General features: G+C 38.3%; 1 protein-coding gene across 4 annotated transcripts in view; it reads left to right on the forward strand.

Moving 5' to 3' along the window:
* The window catches only part of USP6NL (USP6 N-terminal like), a 169,200-nt gene that overhangs the window by 120,352 nt on the left and 30,131 nt on the right, over positions 1–18,717 (forward strand). For all 4 annotated transcript variants that reach the window (XM_072825843.1, XM_072825845.1, XM_072825842.1 and 1 more), the window contains 6 exons: positions 4,671–4,778; positions 10,629–10,738; positions 13,163–13,211; positions 14,705–14,825; positions 17,826–17,920; positions 18,585–18,650. In XM_072825843.1, the coding sequence (XP_072681944.1) occupies positions 4,671–4,778; positions 10,629–10,738; positions 13,163–13,211; positions 14,705–14,825; positions 17,826–17,920; positions 18,585–18,650 (549 nt within the window). The remainder of the gene's footprint in view (positions 1–4,670; positions 4,779–10,628; positions 10,739–13,162; positions 13,212–14,704; positions 14,826–17,825; positions 17,921–18,584; positions 18,651–18,717) is intronic.

Raw genomic sequence — 18,717 nt, forward strand, 5'->3', positions numbered from 1 at the left:
GTGTGACTATCATAAATAAATAAAAATTAAAACAAATAAAACAAATAAAACTGTGGTCTCTGGGTGGCAGAGTCAGTTAAGAGTCCAAATCTTAAAAAATAAAAAGAGCCCAACTCTTGATTTCAGGTCAGGTGGTGATCTCAGGGTTGTAAATGGAGCCCCCATGTCAGGCTCCACCCTCAGCATGGAGTCTGCTTAATAAGACTCTCTCTTCCTCTTACACCTCCCGCCCATACTCCCTCTTACTCTCTCTCTCTAAGATAAATAAATAAATCTTAAAAACAAGTGCAAACATGGTCTCTGAAGTAGGACTTTTTTTTTTTTTTAAGATTTTATTTATGAGAGAGAGAGAGGCAGAGACACAGGCAGAGGGAGAAGCAGGATGTGGGACTTGATCCCAGGACCCCGGGATCATGACCTGAGCCAAAGGCAGATGCTCAACTGCTGAGCCACCTGGGCATCCTTCTGAAGTCGGACTTAACTGTATTTCAGTTCTCCTACAGTTTATTAGTTGTATGATTTGGAGTTACTTTTCCACATCTTCATTTTCTCACCTATAAAATGGGCATGGTAGTAATAGTATGTTGCTTTTTCAGGGATAAACTGGTATAGAACACATATGCCAGCACCTAATAAATAACCAGAAAATGTTAGTATAACTTTTATTATTACAGTCATTATTATTTGATTCATTATTTTCCTTACCGTCGTTTCCACCGTCAGTTCCCCTTCCTGGCAAATCCCTGTGTGTCCCACAGTGTTGGCCTCCCTTACCCTGTCACATAGAATTCATCTCCCCTTCCGCTGTTACAGTATCTCTCCTACAGCCTCAAGTTGAGAGCCACTGTGTGGGACCAATAAGAAGTAACCATCACAGCACATTCACTGCCCTCACCCAGCATTTCCATTCCCAAACTTTTTTTTTTTTAATATTTATTTATTTATTTATTTATTTATTTATTTATTTATTTATGATAGTCACAGAGAGAGAGAGAGAGAGGCAGAGACACAGGCAGAGGGAGAAGCAGGCTCCATGCACCGGGAGCCCGATGTGGGATTCGATCCCGGGTCTCCAGGATCACGCCCTGGGCCAAAGGCAGGCGCTAAACTGCTGCACCACCCAGGGATCCCCATTCCCAAACTTTGTTGGTTTTCCCTTCCAGTCTCTTGTGTCCTGTGACATAGAGGGCTGATCACTTCTGCATATCTAGACCGTGTAGTGCTTACCATTCTCCTTTTACCACTCTGGCCCCCTTCTGAGAAGTCTGCCTCTAGCATGGCTTCTCCCATCAGGGTATGATGCTCAGCTCTGTAGCAAGTAGTATTTTATAATAAGGGAGTATCAGTTTTATGAGTTGGAATGAACTGCTATCACTGGCTACTGCTCAAGTCTACTTAATTTAAAGCTGTAATCTCTTAAGAGGCAGTGGGATTTGGCACAGTGACCTGAAAGAGGAGTAGGAAGATGAAATTCTTTGACCTAGGCAAGCCACTTCTCTGGGTCATGGTATCCCAGCATTTAAAATGGAGTAGCACTCACTCTGCCTACATTACAGACTATCATAGAAAATATGAGATATCACTTTGTCAGTTTGGCAACTTTGTATGTTATGCTTACCTCTTAAATAGTTTTAGTATTATTTCAATGCTCTCTGCTCTTGAATTCCCTTAATATTTTCTGACCTGTGTATTTTAGTAAGTTCAGTTGAGCAGAACAGTGGGTACTAACTACATGAAAAATGGTCTTGGGAAGATGGTCATTGTTTTTTATAAAATGTAAAATGTAAAATCAGTATCTTTTGTTAAAAGATTGTGATATCTTGTGTGTATGCTTTGGGCACATTAATTTTTTTTTATGATTCACTTTCACCATGTTTAAGATTGGGATACTAAAATCTCATAGAATTGTTGATGTAATTAAATGAGAGAAACATCTATATATAGTTTATTTTTTTAAGGATTTATTTATTTATTCATGATAGAGAAAGAGAGGGAGAGAGAGAGAGAGACAGAGAGACAGAGACAGAGACACAGGCAGAGGGAGAAGCAGGCTCTATGCTGGGAGCCCGACGTGGGACTCGATCCCAGGACTCCAGGATTGCACCCTGGGCCAAAGGCAGGCACTAAACCACTGAGCCACCCAGGGATCCCCTATATATACTTTAAAATAGTTTCCTGTGCACAGTAAATGCTCAGTAAAAGTTATGCCTCATTTTTTGTTTTATGCCTGGGGTAGCACTGGAACTGTTAATTTTGCTTTCTACCTGAAATTTCTCTATTCTTTCTTTTTTTTAAAGATTTTATTTATTTATTTGACAGAGAGAGAGAGGACACAAGCATAGGGAGGGGCAGAGGGAGAGGGAGAGGGAGAAGCAGGCTCCCCACTGAGCAAGGAGCCTGACTCGGGGCTTGATCCCAGGATTCTGAGGTCATGACCTGAGCTGAAGGCAAATGCTTAACTGACTGAGCCACTCAGGTACCCCTATTATTTCTTCTGAATATAATCCTAATCATTTGATTTTTTAAAAAATTTACTTTAAGATGAAAAATGGACATTTATTTTTAGTTATTGAATACAGAATTGGATGAAAGCAATAAATAATACATAATAATAATAATGTCTGAAGTCTTTTCAAGTAATATAGTTTGAGAAATACATGTCAGAACTCTTACTCATTGAAACTATCAGCCTAATGGAGATTCACATCCATCGAAGTTTAATCTGCTTACCTGTCATCATATTCTTCTTGACTATTAAAATTTCACTTTTCACATTTGTAGTAGTTTCCACACCTTCCAGTATTCATACTAGATGCTTACAGAATAGCATCTTTACTTTAGAAGTTTAGGAGATAATTTGAAAGTGCTTTTAGTGGATGATACTCCTTTAAAAAGTATAGTGGTAAATATTACAACTTTGGATTGAATATTGATGACAAACTTTCTTTAGGAAGATAAATCTTTTTTTAAAATTTTTTAAAAATTTTTATTTATTTATGATAGTCACAGAGAGAGAGAGAGAGAGAGAGAGAGAGAGAGAGAGAGGCAGAGACACAGGCAGAGGGAGAAGCAGGCTCCATGCACCGGGAGCCCGAGTGGGATTCGATCCCGGGTCTCCAGGATCGTGCCCTGGGCCAAAGGCAGGCGCTAAACCGCTGCGCCACCCAGGGTTCCCGGAAGATAAATCTTAAATTCATTTTTTTGAAAACCACATCAATTTGCAATTAAAGGTGGTAAATGTTTAGTATGTGGGAAATGTTGCAAGTAGCAGAGTCTGGTCTACACAGAACCTTTCTGTATATATTCTTCCAGTTAGAGCTACTGTGTGAGTTAAAACTTTGAGGATTCTAGTCACTGTCTACTGAAATTTAAATTTGAGACGTAGTATGTTTATACCAAAAGAACAAAGCTGAAACTCCATATGGAATCATCTAATTGGATCACCTTCACAGTATCCACTATTTCACAGTAAGGGTTCTACATTGTTACTCATTCTAAAAAACATCACCAGTTCTATAAAGCTATACTGTGACTTCCTGACTTCGTTACTAAAGCTTTAGTTTTAAAAAGTGAGGTGTAGTATATAGTAGTAGTTGAAACTCTGCTTCTTAGTTCATAGCTTGTGAGCATTTCAATAATTAGAGCTTACATCCTATTTCTTAGCCATACTATTAAAATATGTTATTTTGATCATAAAGGTAATTATGTACCTATTCTTACCTCATTCCTTAAGGTTTCTGCCATTATTTGTTTAATCATTTCCTTGTTTGGACATTTTCTTTTAAATTTCAAAATTTTATTATGCACAGCTTTGTAATGACCAAAATAGATTTTGTATGTTATTTTAAATTATTAGCTTTGAGGAAAAAAGATACAGTTATGGGAAGATGGAGAAGTATATGGAGTCTCAAGATTCATAGAGTGACAGTGTACGAGAATCCACAGAGTTGACCAAACCAATGATTTATTCCACATTTCATTCAAAAGTGATCTCAGGGTATTCCTGAAGAACTGCCAACATTGAAAAGAGAAGAGGGAAAGGGGAGAGTGGGATGGTGGTGTGGAGGGGAGGAGACAGGCAAGGACAGTGGGTGGGGAGAGAACTGAAGATTGCTGGTGGCATTCGCTGAGTTAGGAGCTAGATGGGATATGTTATATTGATATATTCTGGAAAGCTCCAGAGAGAAGACTCTGCAAGAAAAGATATTAGGGCTTTACAGGATTCTCTACACTCCACGAAGACATTTTTGGGATAAGGCAACCTTTTTACTATTTGGAGCCTTTTAAATGATATATGGGGGAAAAGGAACAAAGTACAAAGCTAGTTAATGATATCAACAGGGAATGTGTAAAACCAGATGTTCCCACCTTAAAAATGAGCCCTGATTATGCTTTCATGCTGCCTGAGGAGCCCCTTCATAACGCTATGAAAATACTGATGTCCTAGGCATCCTTAACCTTTTTTTGTCTAGTCTGCCTTTCTGTTATTCTGTCTCTCTGTTAGAATTGAAAAGTAGAAATGATAGGATCCAAGTGTGCTCTGTCAAAATGTATCAGTTATCATGGATACTTTGAAAGTAAGGGACTTAACAACATTAGTTTGATTTGAGGAATCAATCTAAGATTTTTTGGTCATTTTATAACCTTTAATTTATGTTTCTTCCAATAAGTTTCATAGGAGAATTTACAAAGGAATCCCACTCCAGCTCAGGGGTGAAGTCTGGGCTCTCCTTTTGGAGATCCCTAAAATGAAAGAAGAGACAAGAGACCTCTATAATGTGAGTATCTAAAGCTAACTTGTTTTTTTGAAATTGAAAAATAAAACCCATTTTCACTTTCAAGGTGATGTTAAGATATACATATCATTTGAAGTTATATATATTAAAATGATGCTACAGATAGTTTTTTTAAGCCTATAATTTTCTTCATTGTTTGGTTTGGTGTAATCTATTTCCTAACTTTCGAATAAATACTTCAAGTGAAATGTTATTTTCTATACCAGTCAGTAAGTATCCAGTGTTTTTCAACTACTTGAAATGATCAACATTGGGGCATATTCGTGAGGAAAATATTGACTAATACGTGGTCATAGCTGCCCATTTGCATTGTAGTGTTAATAGATCTACAGTGTCCCTTGTACACTTTGTGGGAAAACCGCAGTGGGATTCAGTTTACCCAACAGCTGCCTGTGTGTGCTTGACTGTTTTCCTCTGGTTGTGAAAAAAAAAAAAAAAAAAAAAAGAATTTTCCTTCAAGACTAGTAGGTATCTCTAGGTTTTGTTATTTATTAACCGAAATCAAACTTTTGACTCAGTGATCAGTAATACTTTCCTTAGATTAGCTAATGCATTACATTTCCCTCCTTGTCATCTCATCTATACTCTTCCTGAATCCAAAATTTTTGTTTTAAAGATTTTATGGGGAACCCTCGGTGGCGCAGCGGTTTAGCGCCTGCCTTTGGCCCAGGACGCGATCCTGGAGACCCGGGATCGAATCCCACGTCGGGCTCCCGGTGCATGGAGCCTGCTTCTCCCTCTGCCTATGTCTCTCTGCCTCTCTCTCTCTCTCTCTGTGTGACTATCATAAATAAATAAAAAAAAATTAAAGATTTTGTGTATTTATTCATGAGAGACCCAGAGAAAGAGGCAAAGACACAGGCAGAGGGAGAAGCAGGCTCCATGCAGGGAGCCCGACGTGGAACCTGATCCTGGGACTCCAGGATCACACCCTGGGCCGAAGGTGGCACTAAATCCCTGAGCCACCCGGGCTGCCCCCAAATCTAAATTTTATATTAAGCTTTGAAGGGAATGAGTATCTAAAAATCATTTTGCTGTATGTTCCTCAAAAAATGTATATAAATAGAATAAAATGGATAAAAGAAAAATTATTTGTAATTTAAACCCAACACCAGTTATAAAAGGAGCTTTGAAAGACTCTTGATCTTTTCTGTTCTTGGCTATTTGGGCCCTTCACGGACTATGAGTTTATGTCTTAGGGTTTTAGAGTGTCAAATTATTTTAGTCTGTTGATTAGGTATTTCTTTTTAGCATCATAGTTTTAGAGTGAGTATTGAAAATAGTGTCTGAGAAAACATAAAATCTAACCCCAGCACCTAGCAGAGTGTCCCTGGTGTTTGGTAGGTGCTCATTAAATTCTTGTTTAATTAGTGAGAGAAGACAGTTCCTTTTCTTTAGCATGCTGTATTTGTTTCCTCGGGCTGCCACAAAGTACCAAAACTGAGTGGCTCCAAATAGCAGCAGTGTCTTCTCTCTCACTTCTGGAGGCTAGAGGTCTGACACCTGAGTGTGCCAGGGTGCCAGCAGGACACCTCGCAGGGCTCGGGGCAGGATCCGTCCTTGCCTATTCTTGGCCTCAGGGACTCCTGACGCTCCCGGGTGTTCCTGGGCTCGAAGCTAAGTCAGCCTGCTGTCTTCCTCCCTCTTCGCTCAGCCTTCTCCCTGTGCATATCTGTGTGTCTCACCTGATAAGGATTCCAGTTATTGGATTTGGGGTCCACCCCGATCCAGGGTAATGTCCTCTTCACTCGATTACAGCTGTTAAGACCCTATTTCCAAATCAGGGCAGCTGATAGTTTCTTTGTAGACATGAATTTGGGGAAGGGGCACTGTTCAACCCAGCATACACCCTAATGGCAGAACTGTGCTTTCGATGATCTTCTAGACTTTTTCTACATAGAATAGAATGATCTTGGCACTGGTTAACATGAGAGATCCATTTGGCAAATGCCAGTCATATAATAACAACAACAACAAAAATAACTTGCCTGCCAGTACTTTCAAGGTATTCTTTCCAATACTATCATATATATATATATTTTATCTTTGAGTTTTCCTGTCATTATTATTTGATGATCTTCCCTTCCCACTCTTTCTTACTCTTTCTCCAAAGATAACACGAGTTGCTCTCCAAGTTGGAACTTCAGGAGGAATAGAACTACAAAGATTTTTCTTGGGTGGGTGAGACAGTCCCTGGCTCCCGAGCTGGTGCTCTCATCTACTACTTCCTCCTGTTCTTTTAGTTGTACCTTAGCGTCATTTGTGTCCTGTCTGTAGTGTTATATCTCACAGATGGCAGAAGTTCAGCCCATCCTGGTCAACGGCCTCTCCTGCAGCCTTGCTGTTGGCCAAACACACAGCAGTATCTCTGATCTTTCATGTAAATGCTCTCCACCGTATTTCCACCCTCGGGTTTATAGGTTCATTAGATCTTACTGCTCTTAAATAAAGTGTATATTATTCTTGTATTATTGTGCCACTCATGGGTCTCAACCCACCCAATCTCAGAGATAACTGTAGAAGCTGCTTTACCTCCTTGCACTAAGATAAGAAATATGCTTGACTTCCTGTATTGTGTAGATTCGTTGGTAAATATTCTAGGACATCATCTTTCTGACCTATTTTTTACCTACTTAACTGGAATTTGCTTCTGTCTTAAGGCCTTTTTATGTTGGATTTTCTTGTCCTCTAGAGAAACGGATACTATATAGAAGTATGTGGGTGTTTTTCTGCCTTTGAACTAAATTTTATTTTAAAGCACACTTCATCATGTCCTGTCAGACATTTTCTTTCTATGTTTTGACGTCTCATTTTTTTTACCAGCAGGCCTGTAGAACAATAATTGAAACCTCTTTCCTTGCCCATTATCTTAAAAAAAAAAAAAAGAACAAATATGAATAGGCATCTTAATAGATTTTTTAAAAAGATTTTTTCTATTTATTTGAAAGGGAGACAGAGATAGTGGCAGAGAACACAAGCTGGGGAGGAGAGGGAAAAGCAGACTCCCCACTGAGCAGGGAGCCCAATGTGGGACTCCATCCAAGAACCCAGGATCATTACTAAAGGTAGATGTTTAACTAGCTGAGCCACCCAGGTGCTGTAGATTATCATTTATAAACTAAATTTTGGTAATATCTTCTGGACCAGCCTGTATTAGCGATAGCATACGATAATGTTTTAGTAGTCATGTGATTCTAATACAATACTATAAATATCTTCCTATGTGTTTAGAACTCAAAAGTATACTGTGGTTATTCTTCATGATTTTAAAAGCTACACAAGCTGCCCTTGTTTGAGCTCCCCCCTCAAAACACAGGAGTACACATAGTCACAAAACAACACATATACACGTCTTCCAGGTAGCCTACTTCCTTCTATTTTTAGCTGAAGTCAGGTTTTAGCAGTTATGTTTTCATATATATTTATTGGAGTTGATTAAGGCAGAGATCTGTATCACCAGCACATGGTAAACGAGTCAGTATAACATACGCATATAGATGCATGATTATACGTCAGCATGGTTAAGTATAGATTAATATCTTACCTCGTTAATCTCTTACCTCGTTAAACTTGGGAGATTAAATAGTCTCACTTCACTCCCTCTCTTCAAAATGCCACGAAATTGACAGCAGGGAGTTTTTGTAAAGGCGAGCCCGCAAGGAATAAGAAAACAGGAGAGAAGATGGCTGCCAGTGTCTGCAAATGAGAATCCAGACAGACACTTGTAAGCTTAGCAAACCTGAGAAAATGGAATCCTTGGCTGGAGGATTTATATCTCAGAATCTCCAAAATGCTTGGGAATTGTCAACTGCAGGTACCTCTGAGAGGGGTGAGGGGGAGCTCAGAACAGTGGAAGTCGTCCAGAATCTGTTGCAGAAGCAGTGAGAGCCCCGAGGTCCCTCTGCTACCCCAGCTCAAGACTGAGGTGTACCATTTGGAAAGAATGAACCAGAGGGCCTCTGGACCGGAGAGGACCCAGACAGTGCTGAGGTGGGGCTCCTGTGTTGATGGGGGTGCACGGAGGAACTACATATCCTGAGCTGGGGACATCTCAGCCTCCTTGCTCACGCTACACCCAGAACATTGGCGACCAGGTGCTCATCTTCCTGACAGGAGACCAGAAGAGACTTCTCTGGGGAATCTGCCCAGCCTGAGAAAATAAAGCCAGAGATACTGACTTCAGGGGAACCCCACTGAAACTACCCAGCCAGATCACTCTGCAGTTGAGACACGATCGTGAATCCCCACCTCTGCACACAGAGCTTGCCATCAGCATTTTAGTGTTCTACTTTTAAATGTAAGCAGATGACAACATACCACTGTTCACTTGAAGGCACTAACACGAAAGAGAAACAACAACTGGAAGAAAGAAACTTGTAAGAAATGGACTATAGAGCAAGAAGAAAACTTAGAAAAACGATTGCAAGTACCTTCTGAGGGATCAAGATAGATCCTACATTCGTGAAGCAAATATAGAAGCCTATAAAAAAGGAACCTTTGAGAACAACAAAAGAACCTATTAAATCATACAAAATTATACTAGAACTGAAAGGTTTTAGAGAAAGTTTGAGAGTAACAATTGAAGGAATTTCCCAGGAAATAGATAGGAAATAGATGGTAAATTCAAAGAAATGAAAAGTAATAGAGAAAAATGTAAGAAAGTTGAATGACAGCCCAATAGGTCCCACACTGTAATAGTAAGAGTTCCAGAAAGAGGAGGTGGGAAAGTGGGCGGGAGGGATGAGGAAATTGACAAAGGAATTACTTAAGAAGTTTCTCAGAACTGAGATAGGAGTCTGAGTTTATAAGATTGAAAAGATCTATCAGGTGCCCACCCTGTGGATAAAAGTAGATACAAATCAAGCACAGAGATGTAAAGTTTCAGGATGTGGAGAGAAAAGTGACTACAAGCTTCTAGAGAAAAAGATTTCACATAAAGAAACCAGAATTAGAGTGGCAACACTGGAAACTAGAAGACAATAAAGGCAGCAAAATATCTTTTGAGCAAAGATATTTCCCAATTTAGAATTCTAAAACAGCCGAACAGTTAAATGAGAAGGAGGTTAGAATTATCAGACGTTCAAAGTTTCAAAAAAATTTATCTTCCGTACACCCTTCCACAGGAGCTACTAGAGGATGTGCTCCCCTAGAACAAGGGAATAAACCAAGAAAGAAAAAGATGTGAGATCCAGAAAATGGGATCCAAGCGAAGGAAGGCCTAGCAGAGGGTGAAGGGGGACCCCAAAATCCCAGCTGTGCAGCAGGTCCAGAGGTCCAGGAGCCCAAGCCTAGGGCGGGACCAGAGGCTCTGGAGAGGTGTCTGCACGAATTTGAAATCGGAGAGTACCTTTTCCATTGGAACAATGCCAGAGGAGATTGATGGAGTTTAAAGTGAGTTTGGGATTGGATTAGCAACAAGCTTGTAGAAAATGAAGCAAATCAAGAAACAAGGCAATGATTAGTTCGAAGGAAAACAAAAATACTGTGCTGGAAAGAAAAAGGAAATTCTAGCAGACTATGTGGCTCAGCCATGAAGAACTTTTACATAGACTTAGCAATGCAAACTCCGAAAGTTCTTCATTCAAAATTAAAATCTTAACTGTATGTTAAGAGGAGAGGGAAAAGGCGGTGGGAAGGGGGAAGGGATGGGTGGGGGAGAGCTGTTTATTGTGTGCCTCTTCACATTCATTGGTGAACCACGGGTGTGATTTTTCTAAACTGAAACAGGTTTTTAATGAGAATTATTTTATGATTCATTATTTTAATGAGAATTATTTTCAACAGCTGATTTCCAAAAAATATACTTTATTCCTCTCTTTGTTTCCTCTTCAGAAATTAAAACACAGAGCACGGGGTTGTTCACCTGATATCAGACAAATAGACCTTGATGTCAACCGTACATTTCGGGACCATATTATGTTTAGAGACAGATACGGTGTTAAGTAAGTAAACTTTAAGTTATGAAATATAAATAGCATTTGTAAATAGTGTTTACTAAAGTCTTTGTTAACTTAAAACATGAGTAAGTAGAATGTCTTACATAAACTATAATTTTGATGCAGGTCCTAAAGGTTTAAGCTTTTGCAGATCATTTGGTCCATGTTGTGTGAAACCTAGGATCTAGGTTAACTTAAATTTTTAACCTTTGACATAGTGGATGCTATACAGTTGATAAAGAGTCATTTTATGATCTGGGAATTCTTAAAAATGTAGTGACTACTTTTATCAAAATCCTAGTAAAGAAATTGGAGATTGTGTTAGTTTTTGAGAGCCATGATCCCTAGAAACTTGACCCCAGTGCATAGCTGGAACTACAAAAAAAAAAAAGAAAGAAGAATGAATGAATGAAATGAGAATTCCGGTTTATGAATGAGAGGTATAGTTTTGTTGACATCTGTATTGGCTAAGTTCAACAGGAGAAACAGAAACCAGTAAGACCTGTGTTTTCAGAGATTTATTGGGGAGGAATCAACTTGGTAGTGGGGGCTGACTAGGCAAGTCCCATATCTGGAGGACAGGCCAACAGGAAGGACAGTCTGGAACTCCTGAGCACAGGAAGAGCCTCCCCAGGGAGGCCTCACATCTGCTCTTACATCCTTTCCTGTGATTGAATCAGACCCACCAAGATTGTTGAGGGTAACCTCTCCTACTTAAAGTCAAGTGCTCATGGATCTTAATCACGCCTACAGAATGCCTTTCTCTTTTCTTTTCTTTTCTTTTCTTTTTTTTTTTTAAAGCAATGTATGGATTAGCTTTTAGATATGTGGGGGTTGTAGCCTAGCCAAGATGACACCCGTGGTGTACTGATCATTACAGTACATCCTTGTCCACTCAGTTTCCAGATACGGATAATAGAAGGTCATACTTTTGCCTAACATGAGACAACTCTTTTGCCTAGGACTGAAACTAGGCTAACCCTTTCCCCACAAGAGGATGCAAAGTCCTTGGTGATGTTTACTCTTTGCTTTGATATTCTAAAGCCAAAATACTGCAAGATAAAACTCTTTGCTTTGATATTCTAAAACCAAAAGACTACAAGATAAAAATTAACCGTTAATAATTTAATATAGCTAATATGTTAGATGAAAAGGGAAAAGGAAGGAAGAAAATCAAAATATTTTTAAATACATATATATGAACATAGTCATACCAAAATAAGGAAGAAATGCTCATAACAATTATAATCATCATTTCTGTGGCTGGGCACATAGTTACTGATTTCCACTACCTGTTTCGTATTCCCTTTGCCCTCCACAGGCACCTCAGTTGGTCATGGTTCTCTACCTGGTGGGGTGACCTGAATTTAATTCTGGACCATTAGCAGTCTTGCCTGAATCAGATTGCTGTAGTTTTCCATTGACTTTAATCACAAGGCTTAGCTATACAAGAGAAACCCTAAGTATTTTCCTGCCTTCTAGGCCCACTCTTTCTTACTCTTATTATGTAGTAGCAACTCAGTTTCTCCTTAGTACTCAGGATCAGTTGCTTCAACCCATACGGTCACCTCCTTCTTTGCTTATTGATTCAGAGGCACGAGGAGCCCAATGTGATTGGGTAGAAATCTCAATTTCTAGTTCAGTGGAATCATCATGTCTCCTGGTGGAAACATTTCTCCTTTTGGAACAAGGGACTCCTAGACCAGTAGAACTTAAGGCTGATAGGATGGGAAGCAAACATTTTGCTGGTGGACTACTAGAGATAATAGTGGGTAGAGTCATCCCCATTTGTGGCCCTTGAATCTTGGACCCCAGATTTGGCTTTAGGAGAGAGAGCAGAAGATATTGGAGGCAGAGTGTGAGCATATACAGCCTCCCAGATGATGTTGCCCCCGCCTGGCAACATTTTACCTTTCTGCCATGTAACTGAGGCTTTACAAGACCTCCATAGTTCTGCCAAGCTGACTGCTCCTATGGGGATGATTTTATATTGAGAATAGTTCAGTGAAGGAGGGCAACAAATTTAAGAGATTGTGAAGCCCTTTGTGATTTTTGCTATAAATTCTATCAGAATGAATGTCAGGGGCATCTGGGTGGCTCAGTCAGTTGAGTGTCTGACTTGATTTTGGCTCAGGGTTGTGAGATTGAGCCCCTCATAGCACTCTGTGCTGGGTGTGGTACCTGCTTGAGATTCTCTCTCTCCCTCTGCTCCTCCAGCCCTTAAAAAAAAAACAAAAAGAACGAATGTAATCTAACCTTAAATATAGACTGTATAGAGTATTGCTTACATTTGAGCTTGGGATCTTCTTTATTACACTAGTACTTTTGTTTGGATTATCTATTTTCAGGCAAACATTTTTTTAAGTTTATAATTTTTAAAAATATATGAAATAACTGAAATATATTCATTATAAACTTTCTTTTCTCTAGGCAACAGTCCTTATTCCATGTTCTTGCTGCATATTCTATTTATAACACGGTAAGTCAGATCATACCCAACCACGGCTCTTTGAGTTGTTTTCTGAGAAACTGGAGGAACTCTTTGGGCACCCCCTCCTTCTGTAGATCTTTCCAAGGCTCCTCTGGTGACCCTGGGATCTTAGAACCAATTCAGAAATGGGAAAAACCACTGTATGCCAGTGACTCATTTTTCACCCTCTTCTGAATTGTTTTGTTATGGTGTTTTTCTTGTTTTTATTTTACATAATAGCTCTAAGAATGAGTAGTGCTAGAAGTTTAGGAAGTTGGTGGGCAGATTAATTTTTGCTCGACCCTTGCTCACCCTTCAATACCTCTAGGAGGTTGTGTTTTGGGGTCACATTTTCACTCGGTGAGGTCCAAACAGGAGATCATGTGTACCTACTTGCTAAACCTAGGAGTAGGCTGAAAGTAAACTTTTTGGTAATGGAACATGTTGTTCTTAATGTACCTATCACTCAGTGTGAGGTGGTAATTTGGGGAAAGATCACTTAGTGTTGGACCTAATGATGTTAAATGCTTGTTGACTAGGTTCTAGGGAGGACAACCTTGAACCTTGGGTGTGTAATTTCTATTAAAACCTTTAAGTTTCGAGAAATTTCAAACTAGGGCAAGTTAAAAAAGAGTTTATTAAAGGCCTTTTCATAGAAATGAAGCAATAGTTGGGTTTCATGGAAATTGGAGCTGGAAAGTGAGAAGTCTTCACTGAGAAAGAGCTACACTTTCTAGCTCTTCTACTCTGGGACCACATAGTAACTAATTATCTCTGTAAACTGTTTGTTCCACTGTTTCTCTCTTCATATTGCTTTCTCTGCCTACTTTTCAGTTTTCCCATTGGCTAAAATGCCCACACAGACTTAATACGACCATTCTGTTTAAATGCATCTCACCGTCTGATTACAGATATCTTGGGGCGAGTATGTGATTAGTCCGTGCAGCCGATTAACTGTTCCCTTGGGGTCAGGTGACCTCTTCTCCTCCATCAGGCCCAGTTCATATGGCACAAGCAGGGAATTTGGGGAGAGTAGGCAGTTCTCAGAGAAGGGGCATAGACTGCCTGGGTATCCTAAAATGTGTCTCTCTCAGGCCAGGAAATCTACAGGAGACAAGACAGCAACTTGGGAAGGGAACTGTAGGAGGAGAGAAATTTGCCAGCATTTGAACAAAGAGGAGGAATATTGAACTGAGAATAACATAAAAAGGAAAAATAAACTATTAGTGCTCTTTACAGAAGGTATAGTGGTATTGAATAGGGCACAGTAAAAATACATACAGCTTTATACTTTGTCCACACTTCTACATTTATTCTTGAATACCAATTTATTTTTATAGTATATAGCTTAATATCATAAAAAATGCAATCTTTGTAGAATTGCCCATTATTTAATGTGTTTAGGCATTTTCTGATTATTTTGTAGGGCAGGTTTTTGTATGTGCATATGCATATAATTGGATCTTAAAATACCTGGTTTCTTTGTTCTCATTTATCTTCAGGAAGTTGGATACTGTCAGGGGATGAGCCAGATCACAGCTTTGCTCCTTATGTATATGAATGAAGAAGATGCCTTCTGGGCCCTGGTCAAACTATTCTCAGGCCCCAAACATGCCATGCATGGTAAGAAAACCCTATAGTTTACCAAAAACAATAAAAACAAGGAAGGGGAAAAAAAGGTAAATTAAAGCAAAGTCAAACTTTGGAAGATGCTTGGTAGTGTTAAGTATAGAAACAATGTCTGAGGGCTTGTTCGGTCAGTTAGTGTTTGTGAGTCATTTCTTATGTCCTCCTTCTTTATTGAACATTGCTAAGCTTTTCTGTTCACATTTATATGCCTTTATTTTTACCTCAGGGTATACTATTGGCATTTTGAAATTTCTTCCTTACTTGCCCCCGGTCAGAAGAAACTAATTTAATTTAGGTTTGGAGCAATTTAGGAAACGCTGTATTACTGGGAGAAATATAGGATGCCTTTGACCAAAACCTTAGACTATCATACAGTTATCATTTCAGTGAAATGGTGTTTTGGTTCTTTTAGCTAAAATGGATTCCATTTTATGATAAAAGGCTGCTGATAACATGTTGTAGTTACTTCATTATCTCAAAACTTGCATGAGTTTTTGGTTTTCAAATTAGAAGATTGTTTTTAATAACCTTTCCTTTGTATCTGCCAAGCATATACAAGAAACTTTATAGAGTTTGGTTTGCATCTTGGTAATAAAAATGGCATTTGCCCATTTCGTGCAAAATTATCTTCCCAGTGCCACCCATGTAATAATACCAAATTAAAAACAAATTTTTAACACAAGTCACTCTAAGAATAGATCATCTAAGTTCTGTTTGTGAATAAGTTTTATGTGGTGAGGAACCCACCTCATGTTTATTTTTATTTTTTATTTTTTTAAAGATTTTATTTATTCATGAGAGACAGAGAGAGAGAGAGAGAGAGAGAGAGAGGCAGAGACACAGGCAGAGAGAGAAGCAGGCTCCATGCAGGGAGCCCAATGTAGGACTCAATCTTGGGTCTCGGGGATCACACCCTGGGCTGCAGGTGGCACTAAACTGCTGCGTCACCAGGGCTGCCCCCGCCTCATGTTTAAAGTGATATTTTAACATTTTCAGAATTATGATTATAGTCTATTAATTTACACATTCTTACCATGTAGTTTTTGTGGTGGTATTTTGTGTGTGTGTGTGTGTGTGTGTGTGTGTTTGTGCAATGCGCCCATGTGGACGTGCACAGATTGGACCATCTCCCTTACTTTTCCTTGTGAATATTTTTTTTTAAATGAATACTATTACTAATGATAACTGTTTCTGGACACTTTGGATCCCATCAAGAGCCTCCAAAAGTAAAACGCAGTATATCAGACTGCCATCCAACACGCAGTATCATTTGAAAAGACATCTTGAAAAAAAATTACTTTCCCTCATCCATCTCTATTTTGCTTCACCAGGGAATGGTGTTGCTGATCTGTGTTGAAGTACAAAGTGATGTTACAGTTTCAGTAGTATGTAATTCCGTGGAAGACTGCCCAACTCTAAGAAAGTCATTTCTTTTGAACATACCTGATAGCTTACTTTCAGCAATTGTCACCAGTCTAATCTATAAAGAAATATTAATTTTACTATCCTTATATTTGCATTTACTGTGCAGTTTAGGTCATTATTTTGGTTAAGTTTGTATTTAGAGATATTTGTAGTTCTGCCTATGGAATTTTATCACTGAAAGTTGCCTCAGTTCTTTGCATCCCCTACATGATACTGACGTCATTTATAAATGTACAAAATAAAGTGAGGGCTGAAGAAAATGAGATTTTAAAATATCAAGTCTGGGATATCACGAAGAAGTGAAGTAATGTTAGTTATCTTAGCATCCTTGAGTGAGTGTTTATTACTGAGGGGCATTACCTTTTTCAAAATGAGACTTTTTCTTGAAGTTCTTCTAATTGCCGTTCCTATCACAATTGACCAGGAGAATGGCACAGATAGATATACTTTTTATGTTTATATACATTTCCTGGAAAATGTTACTATGGGAGGAATAGAATCTCTATCTCTGGAAATATTCACACACATAAGTATGTTCCTTGGGTTCTTGGAGGAACACAGTTTCACTTTTTGGAAGCAGATGTTCTGTGGGGAAACAAATGAGACTCTAAGATCAAGTAAATCTGACAGAGTGAGTTAAACAAAGTTTTAGTTTGTAAAACATGTTAGAAACATTGAGAAGCCCATATCATTATGAACATGCCAGAAGGGTTTGTGGAGCACACAGTACTTCCTCTGGATTCTTTTTAAAAAACATAAGATATCTATTAATTAAGTTACACAAATCCCGGGTTGGAAGGAGAAATGATAAAAATCTGTTGAGTATACATCCTTTTTATTGGAAGAAATAAAAAGAATATCTGAAAGGAAACTTGTAAATAAGAATAAATGTGAAGTTCCACGAATTAGATGCACAAAATCAGTACTCAATCGATCAGTACTATTTATAATTACTTACTTCCTAGAAATCTTATAGACTATGTTGTATAATGAGATGGGATAAATTACAGTTTCTGATTTAACATTGATCATACTGTGCCAGTATGTCTTAGCTGATGTCAAATATCACAGAAGGGACTAAAAAGTGATAAAAACTTTGGAAGGACAATATTAATGAAGCTAGAGTAACCCTGAAAAAAGCAATAAAATGTTGGTTATGTAGCATAATGATAGTAAAACAAAAGTCCTCAAGATTTTAGAATAGCTCATAAAACATTTGCACATTTAAGATATGCTTTAAGATCTTTAAGAGAATAGACAATCCTGATAAATGGCTTCTGTTTTCATTTTTTTTAGTTTCTAAGTTTTTCTCTAATTCAGAAATATTCTGCCCTCCTTTGTATTTTTACAAAGTTACAGGAGCTCTTTAGCAAACAAGTACAAAACTGCAAGTTTTTTTTACCCGGAGCTCACACTCAATTATTTCCTTGATGGGGAGGACAAGTATGTTAGTAACTATTGGAGTTTTGTTGTTGCAGACAGTTAAAAATGAAAGAAATGAGTTATATTTTAAAAGAGGGGTTTTGTTGCTATTGTTTATGAAATACTGTTTTTATGTTTGTATTCTAGGCTTTTTTGTTCAAGGTTTTCCTAAACTCTTGAGGTTTCAAGAACATCATGAAAAAATACTGAATAAGTTTCTATCCAAGCTTAAGCAACACTTGGTAGGTAGATGTAACATTGACTTATGCCCACTTACACCAAGAATAAAGCTGGAAGAATTGAGTGCAGCCTTCGGTCCCAATTGCTTTATTGATGTGCTGTGTTGCCCATTTCATTTACTATACAGTTATAATTCCTAGGTGTTTCAAGAGCATGAGATTTGTGAAATTTAGTACTGATGAACCATCACAGCCCTAACTCGTAGGATCAAACCACTTCTTTGCAGAGGATATATACAAATAGTACAGTTTTTAAAGATATATAATTTCTTAGTAATTTTGGAGGCTGTTTTATTGCACCAAAAGGACTTTAAGGGTCATACAAACTCGTCCTTAGTGAACCATATACATGCTGTACTATAAAGCATGATAATTTAGTGAACAGAGGTACTTGCCTGTAAAATACATCGTAGAGAATCAAAATGTTGTATTACAATCCTATAGAAGAAGGATTTATTCCTAAGGTGATTTCCAAAGTGAGATTGAAGGAGAAAGCTAGGGTGAGGAGAAAAACCTAGAAATACTCCAGCATGCAAAAAGATTTGGAATGAAACAGTTTTATGTTTAGCTTTGACAGCTACCTCCAACAGCTTTCCTAACTCTGAGTATTAGATTGTCATATTTTGTTTGCTGCAATCCAGAAATTTGAAGTCTTTGTATTTTTCAGGATTCTCAAGAAATCTATACAAGTTTTTACACAATGAAATGGTTTTTTCAATGTTTCCTTGATCGTGTGAGTATTTATTTACAAAACCATCATAGAATTATAAATACCAGGTGAGGGTGAACTGTTAATCTTA

Source organism: Canis lupus, chromosome 5 (assembly GCF_048164855.1).
Source record: "Canis lupus baileyi chromosome 5, mCanLup2.hap1, whole genome shotgun sequence".
Taxonomy (NCBI): Eukaryota; Metazoa; Chordata; class Mammalia; order Carnivora; family Canidae; genus Canis; species Canis lupus.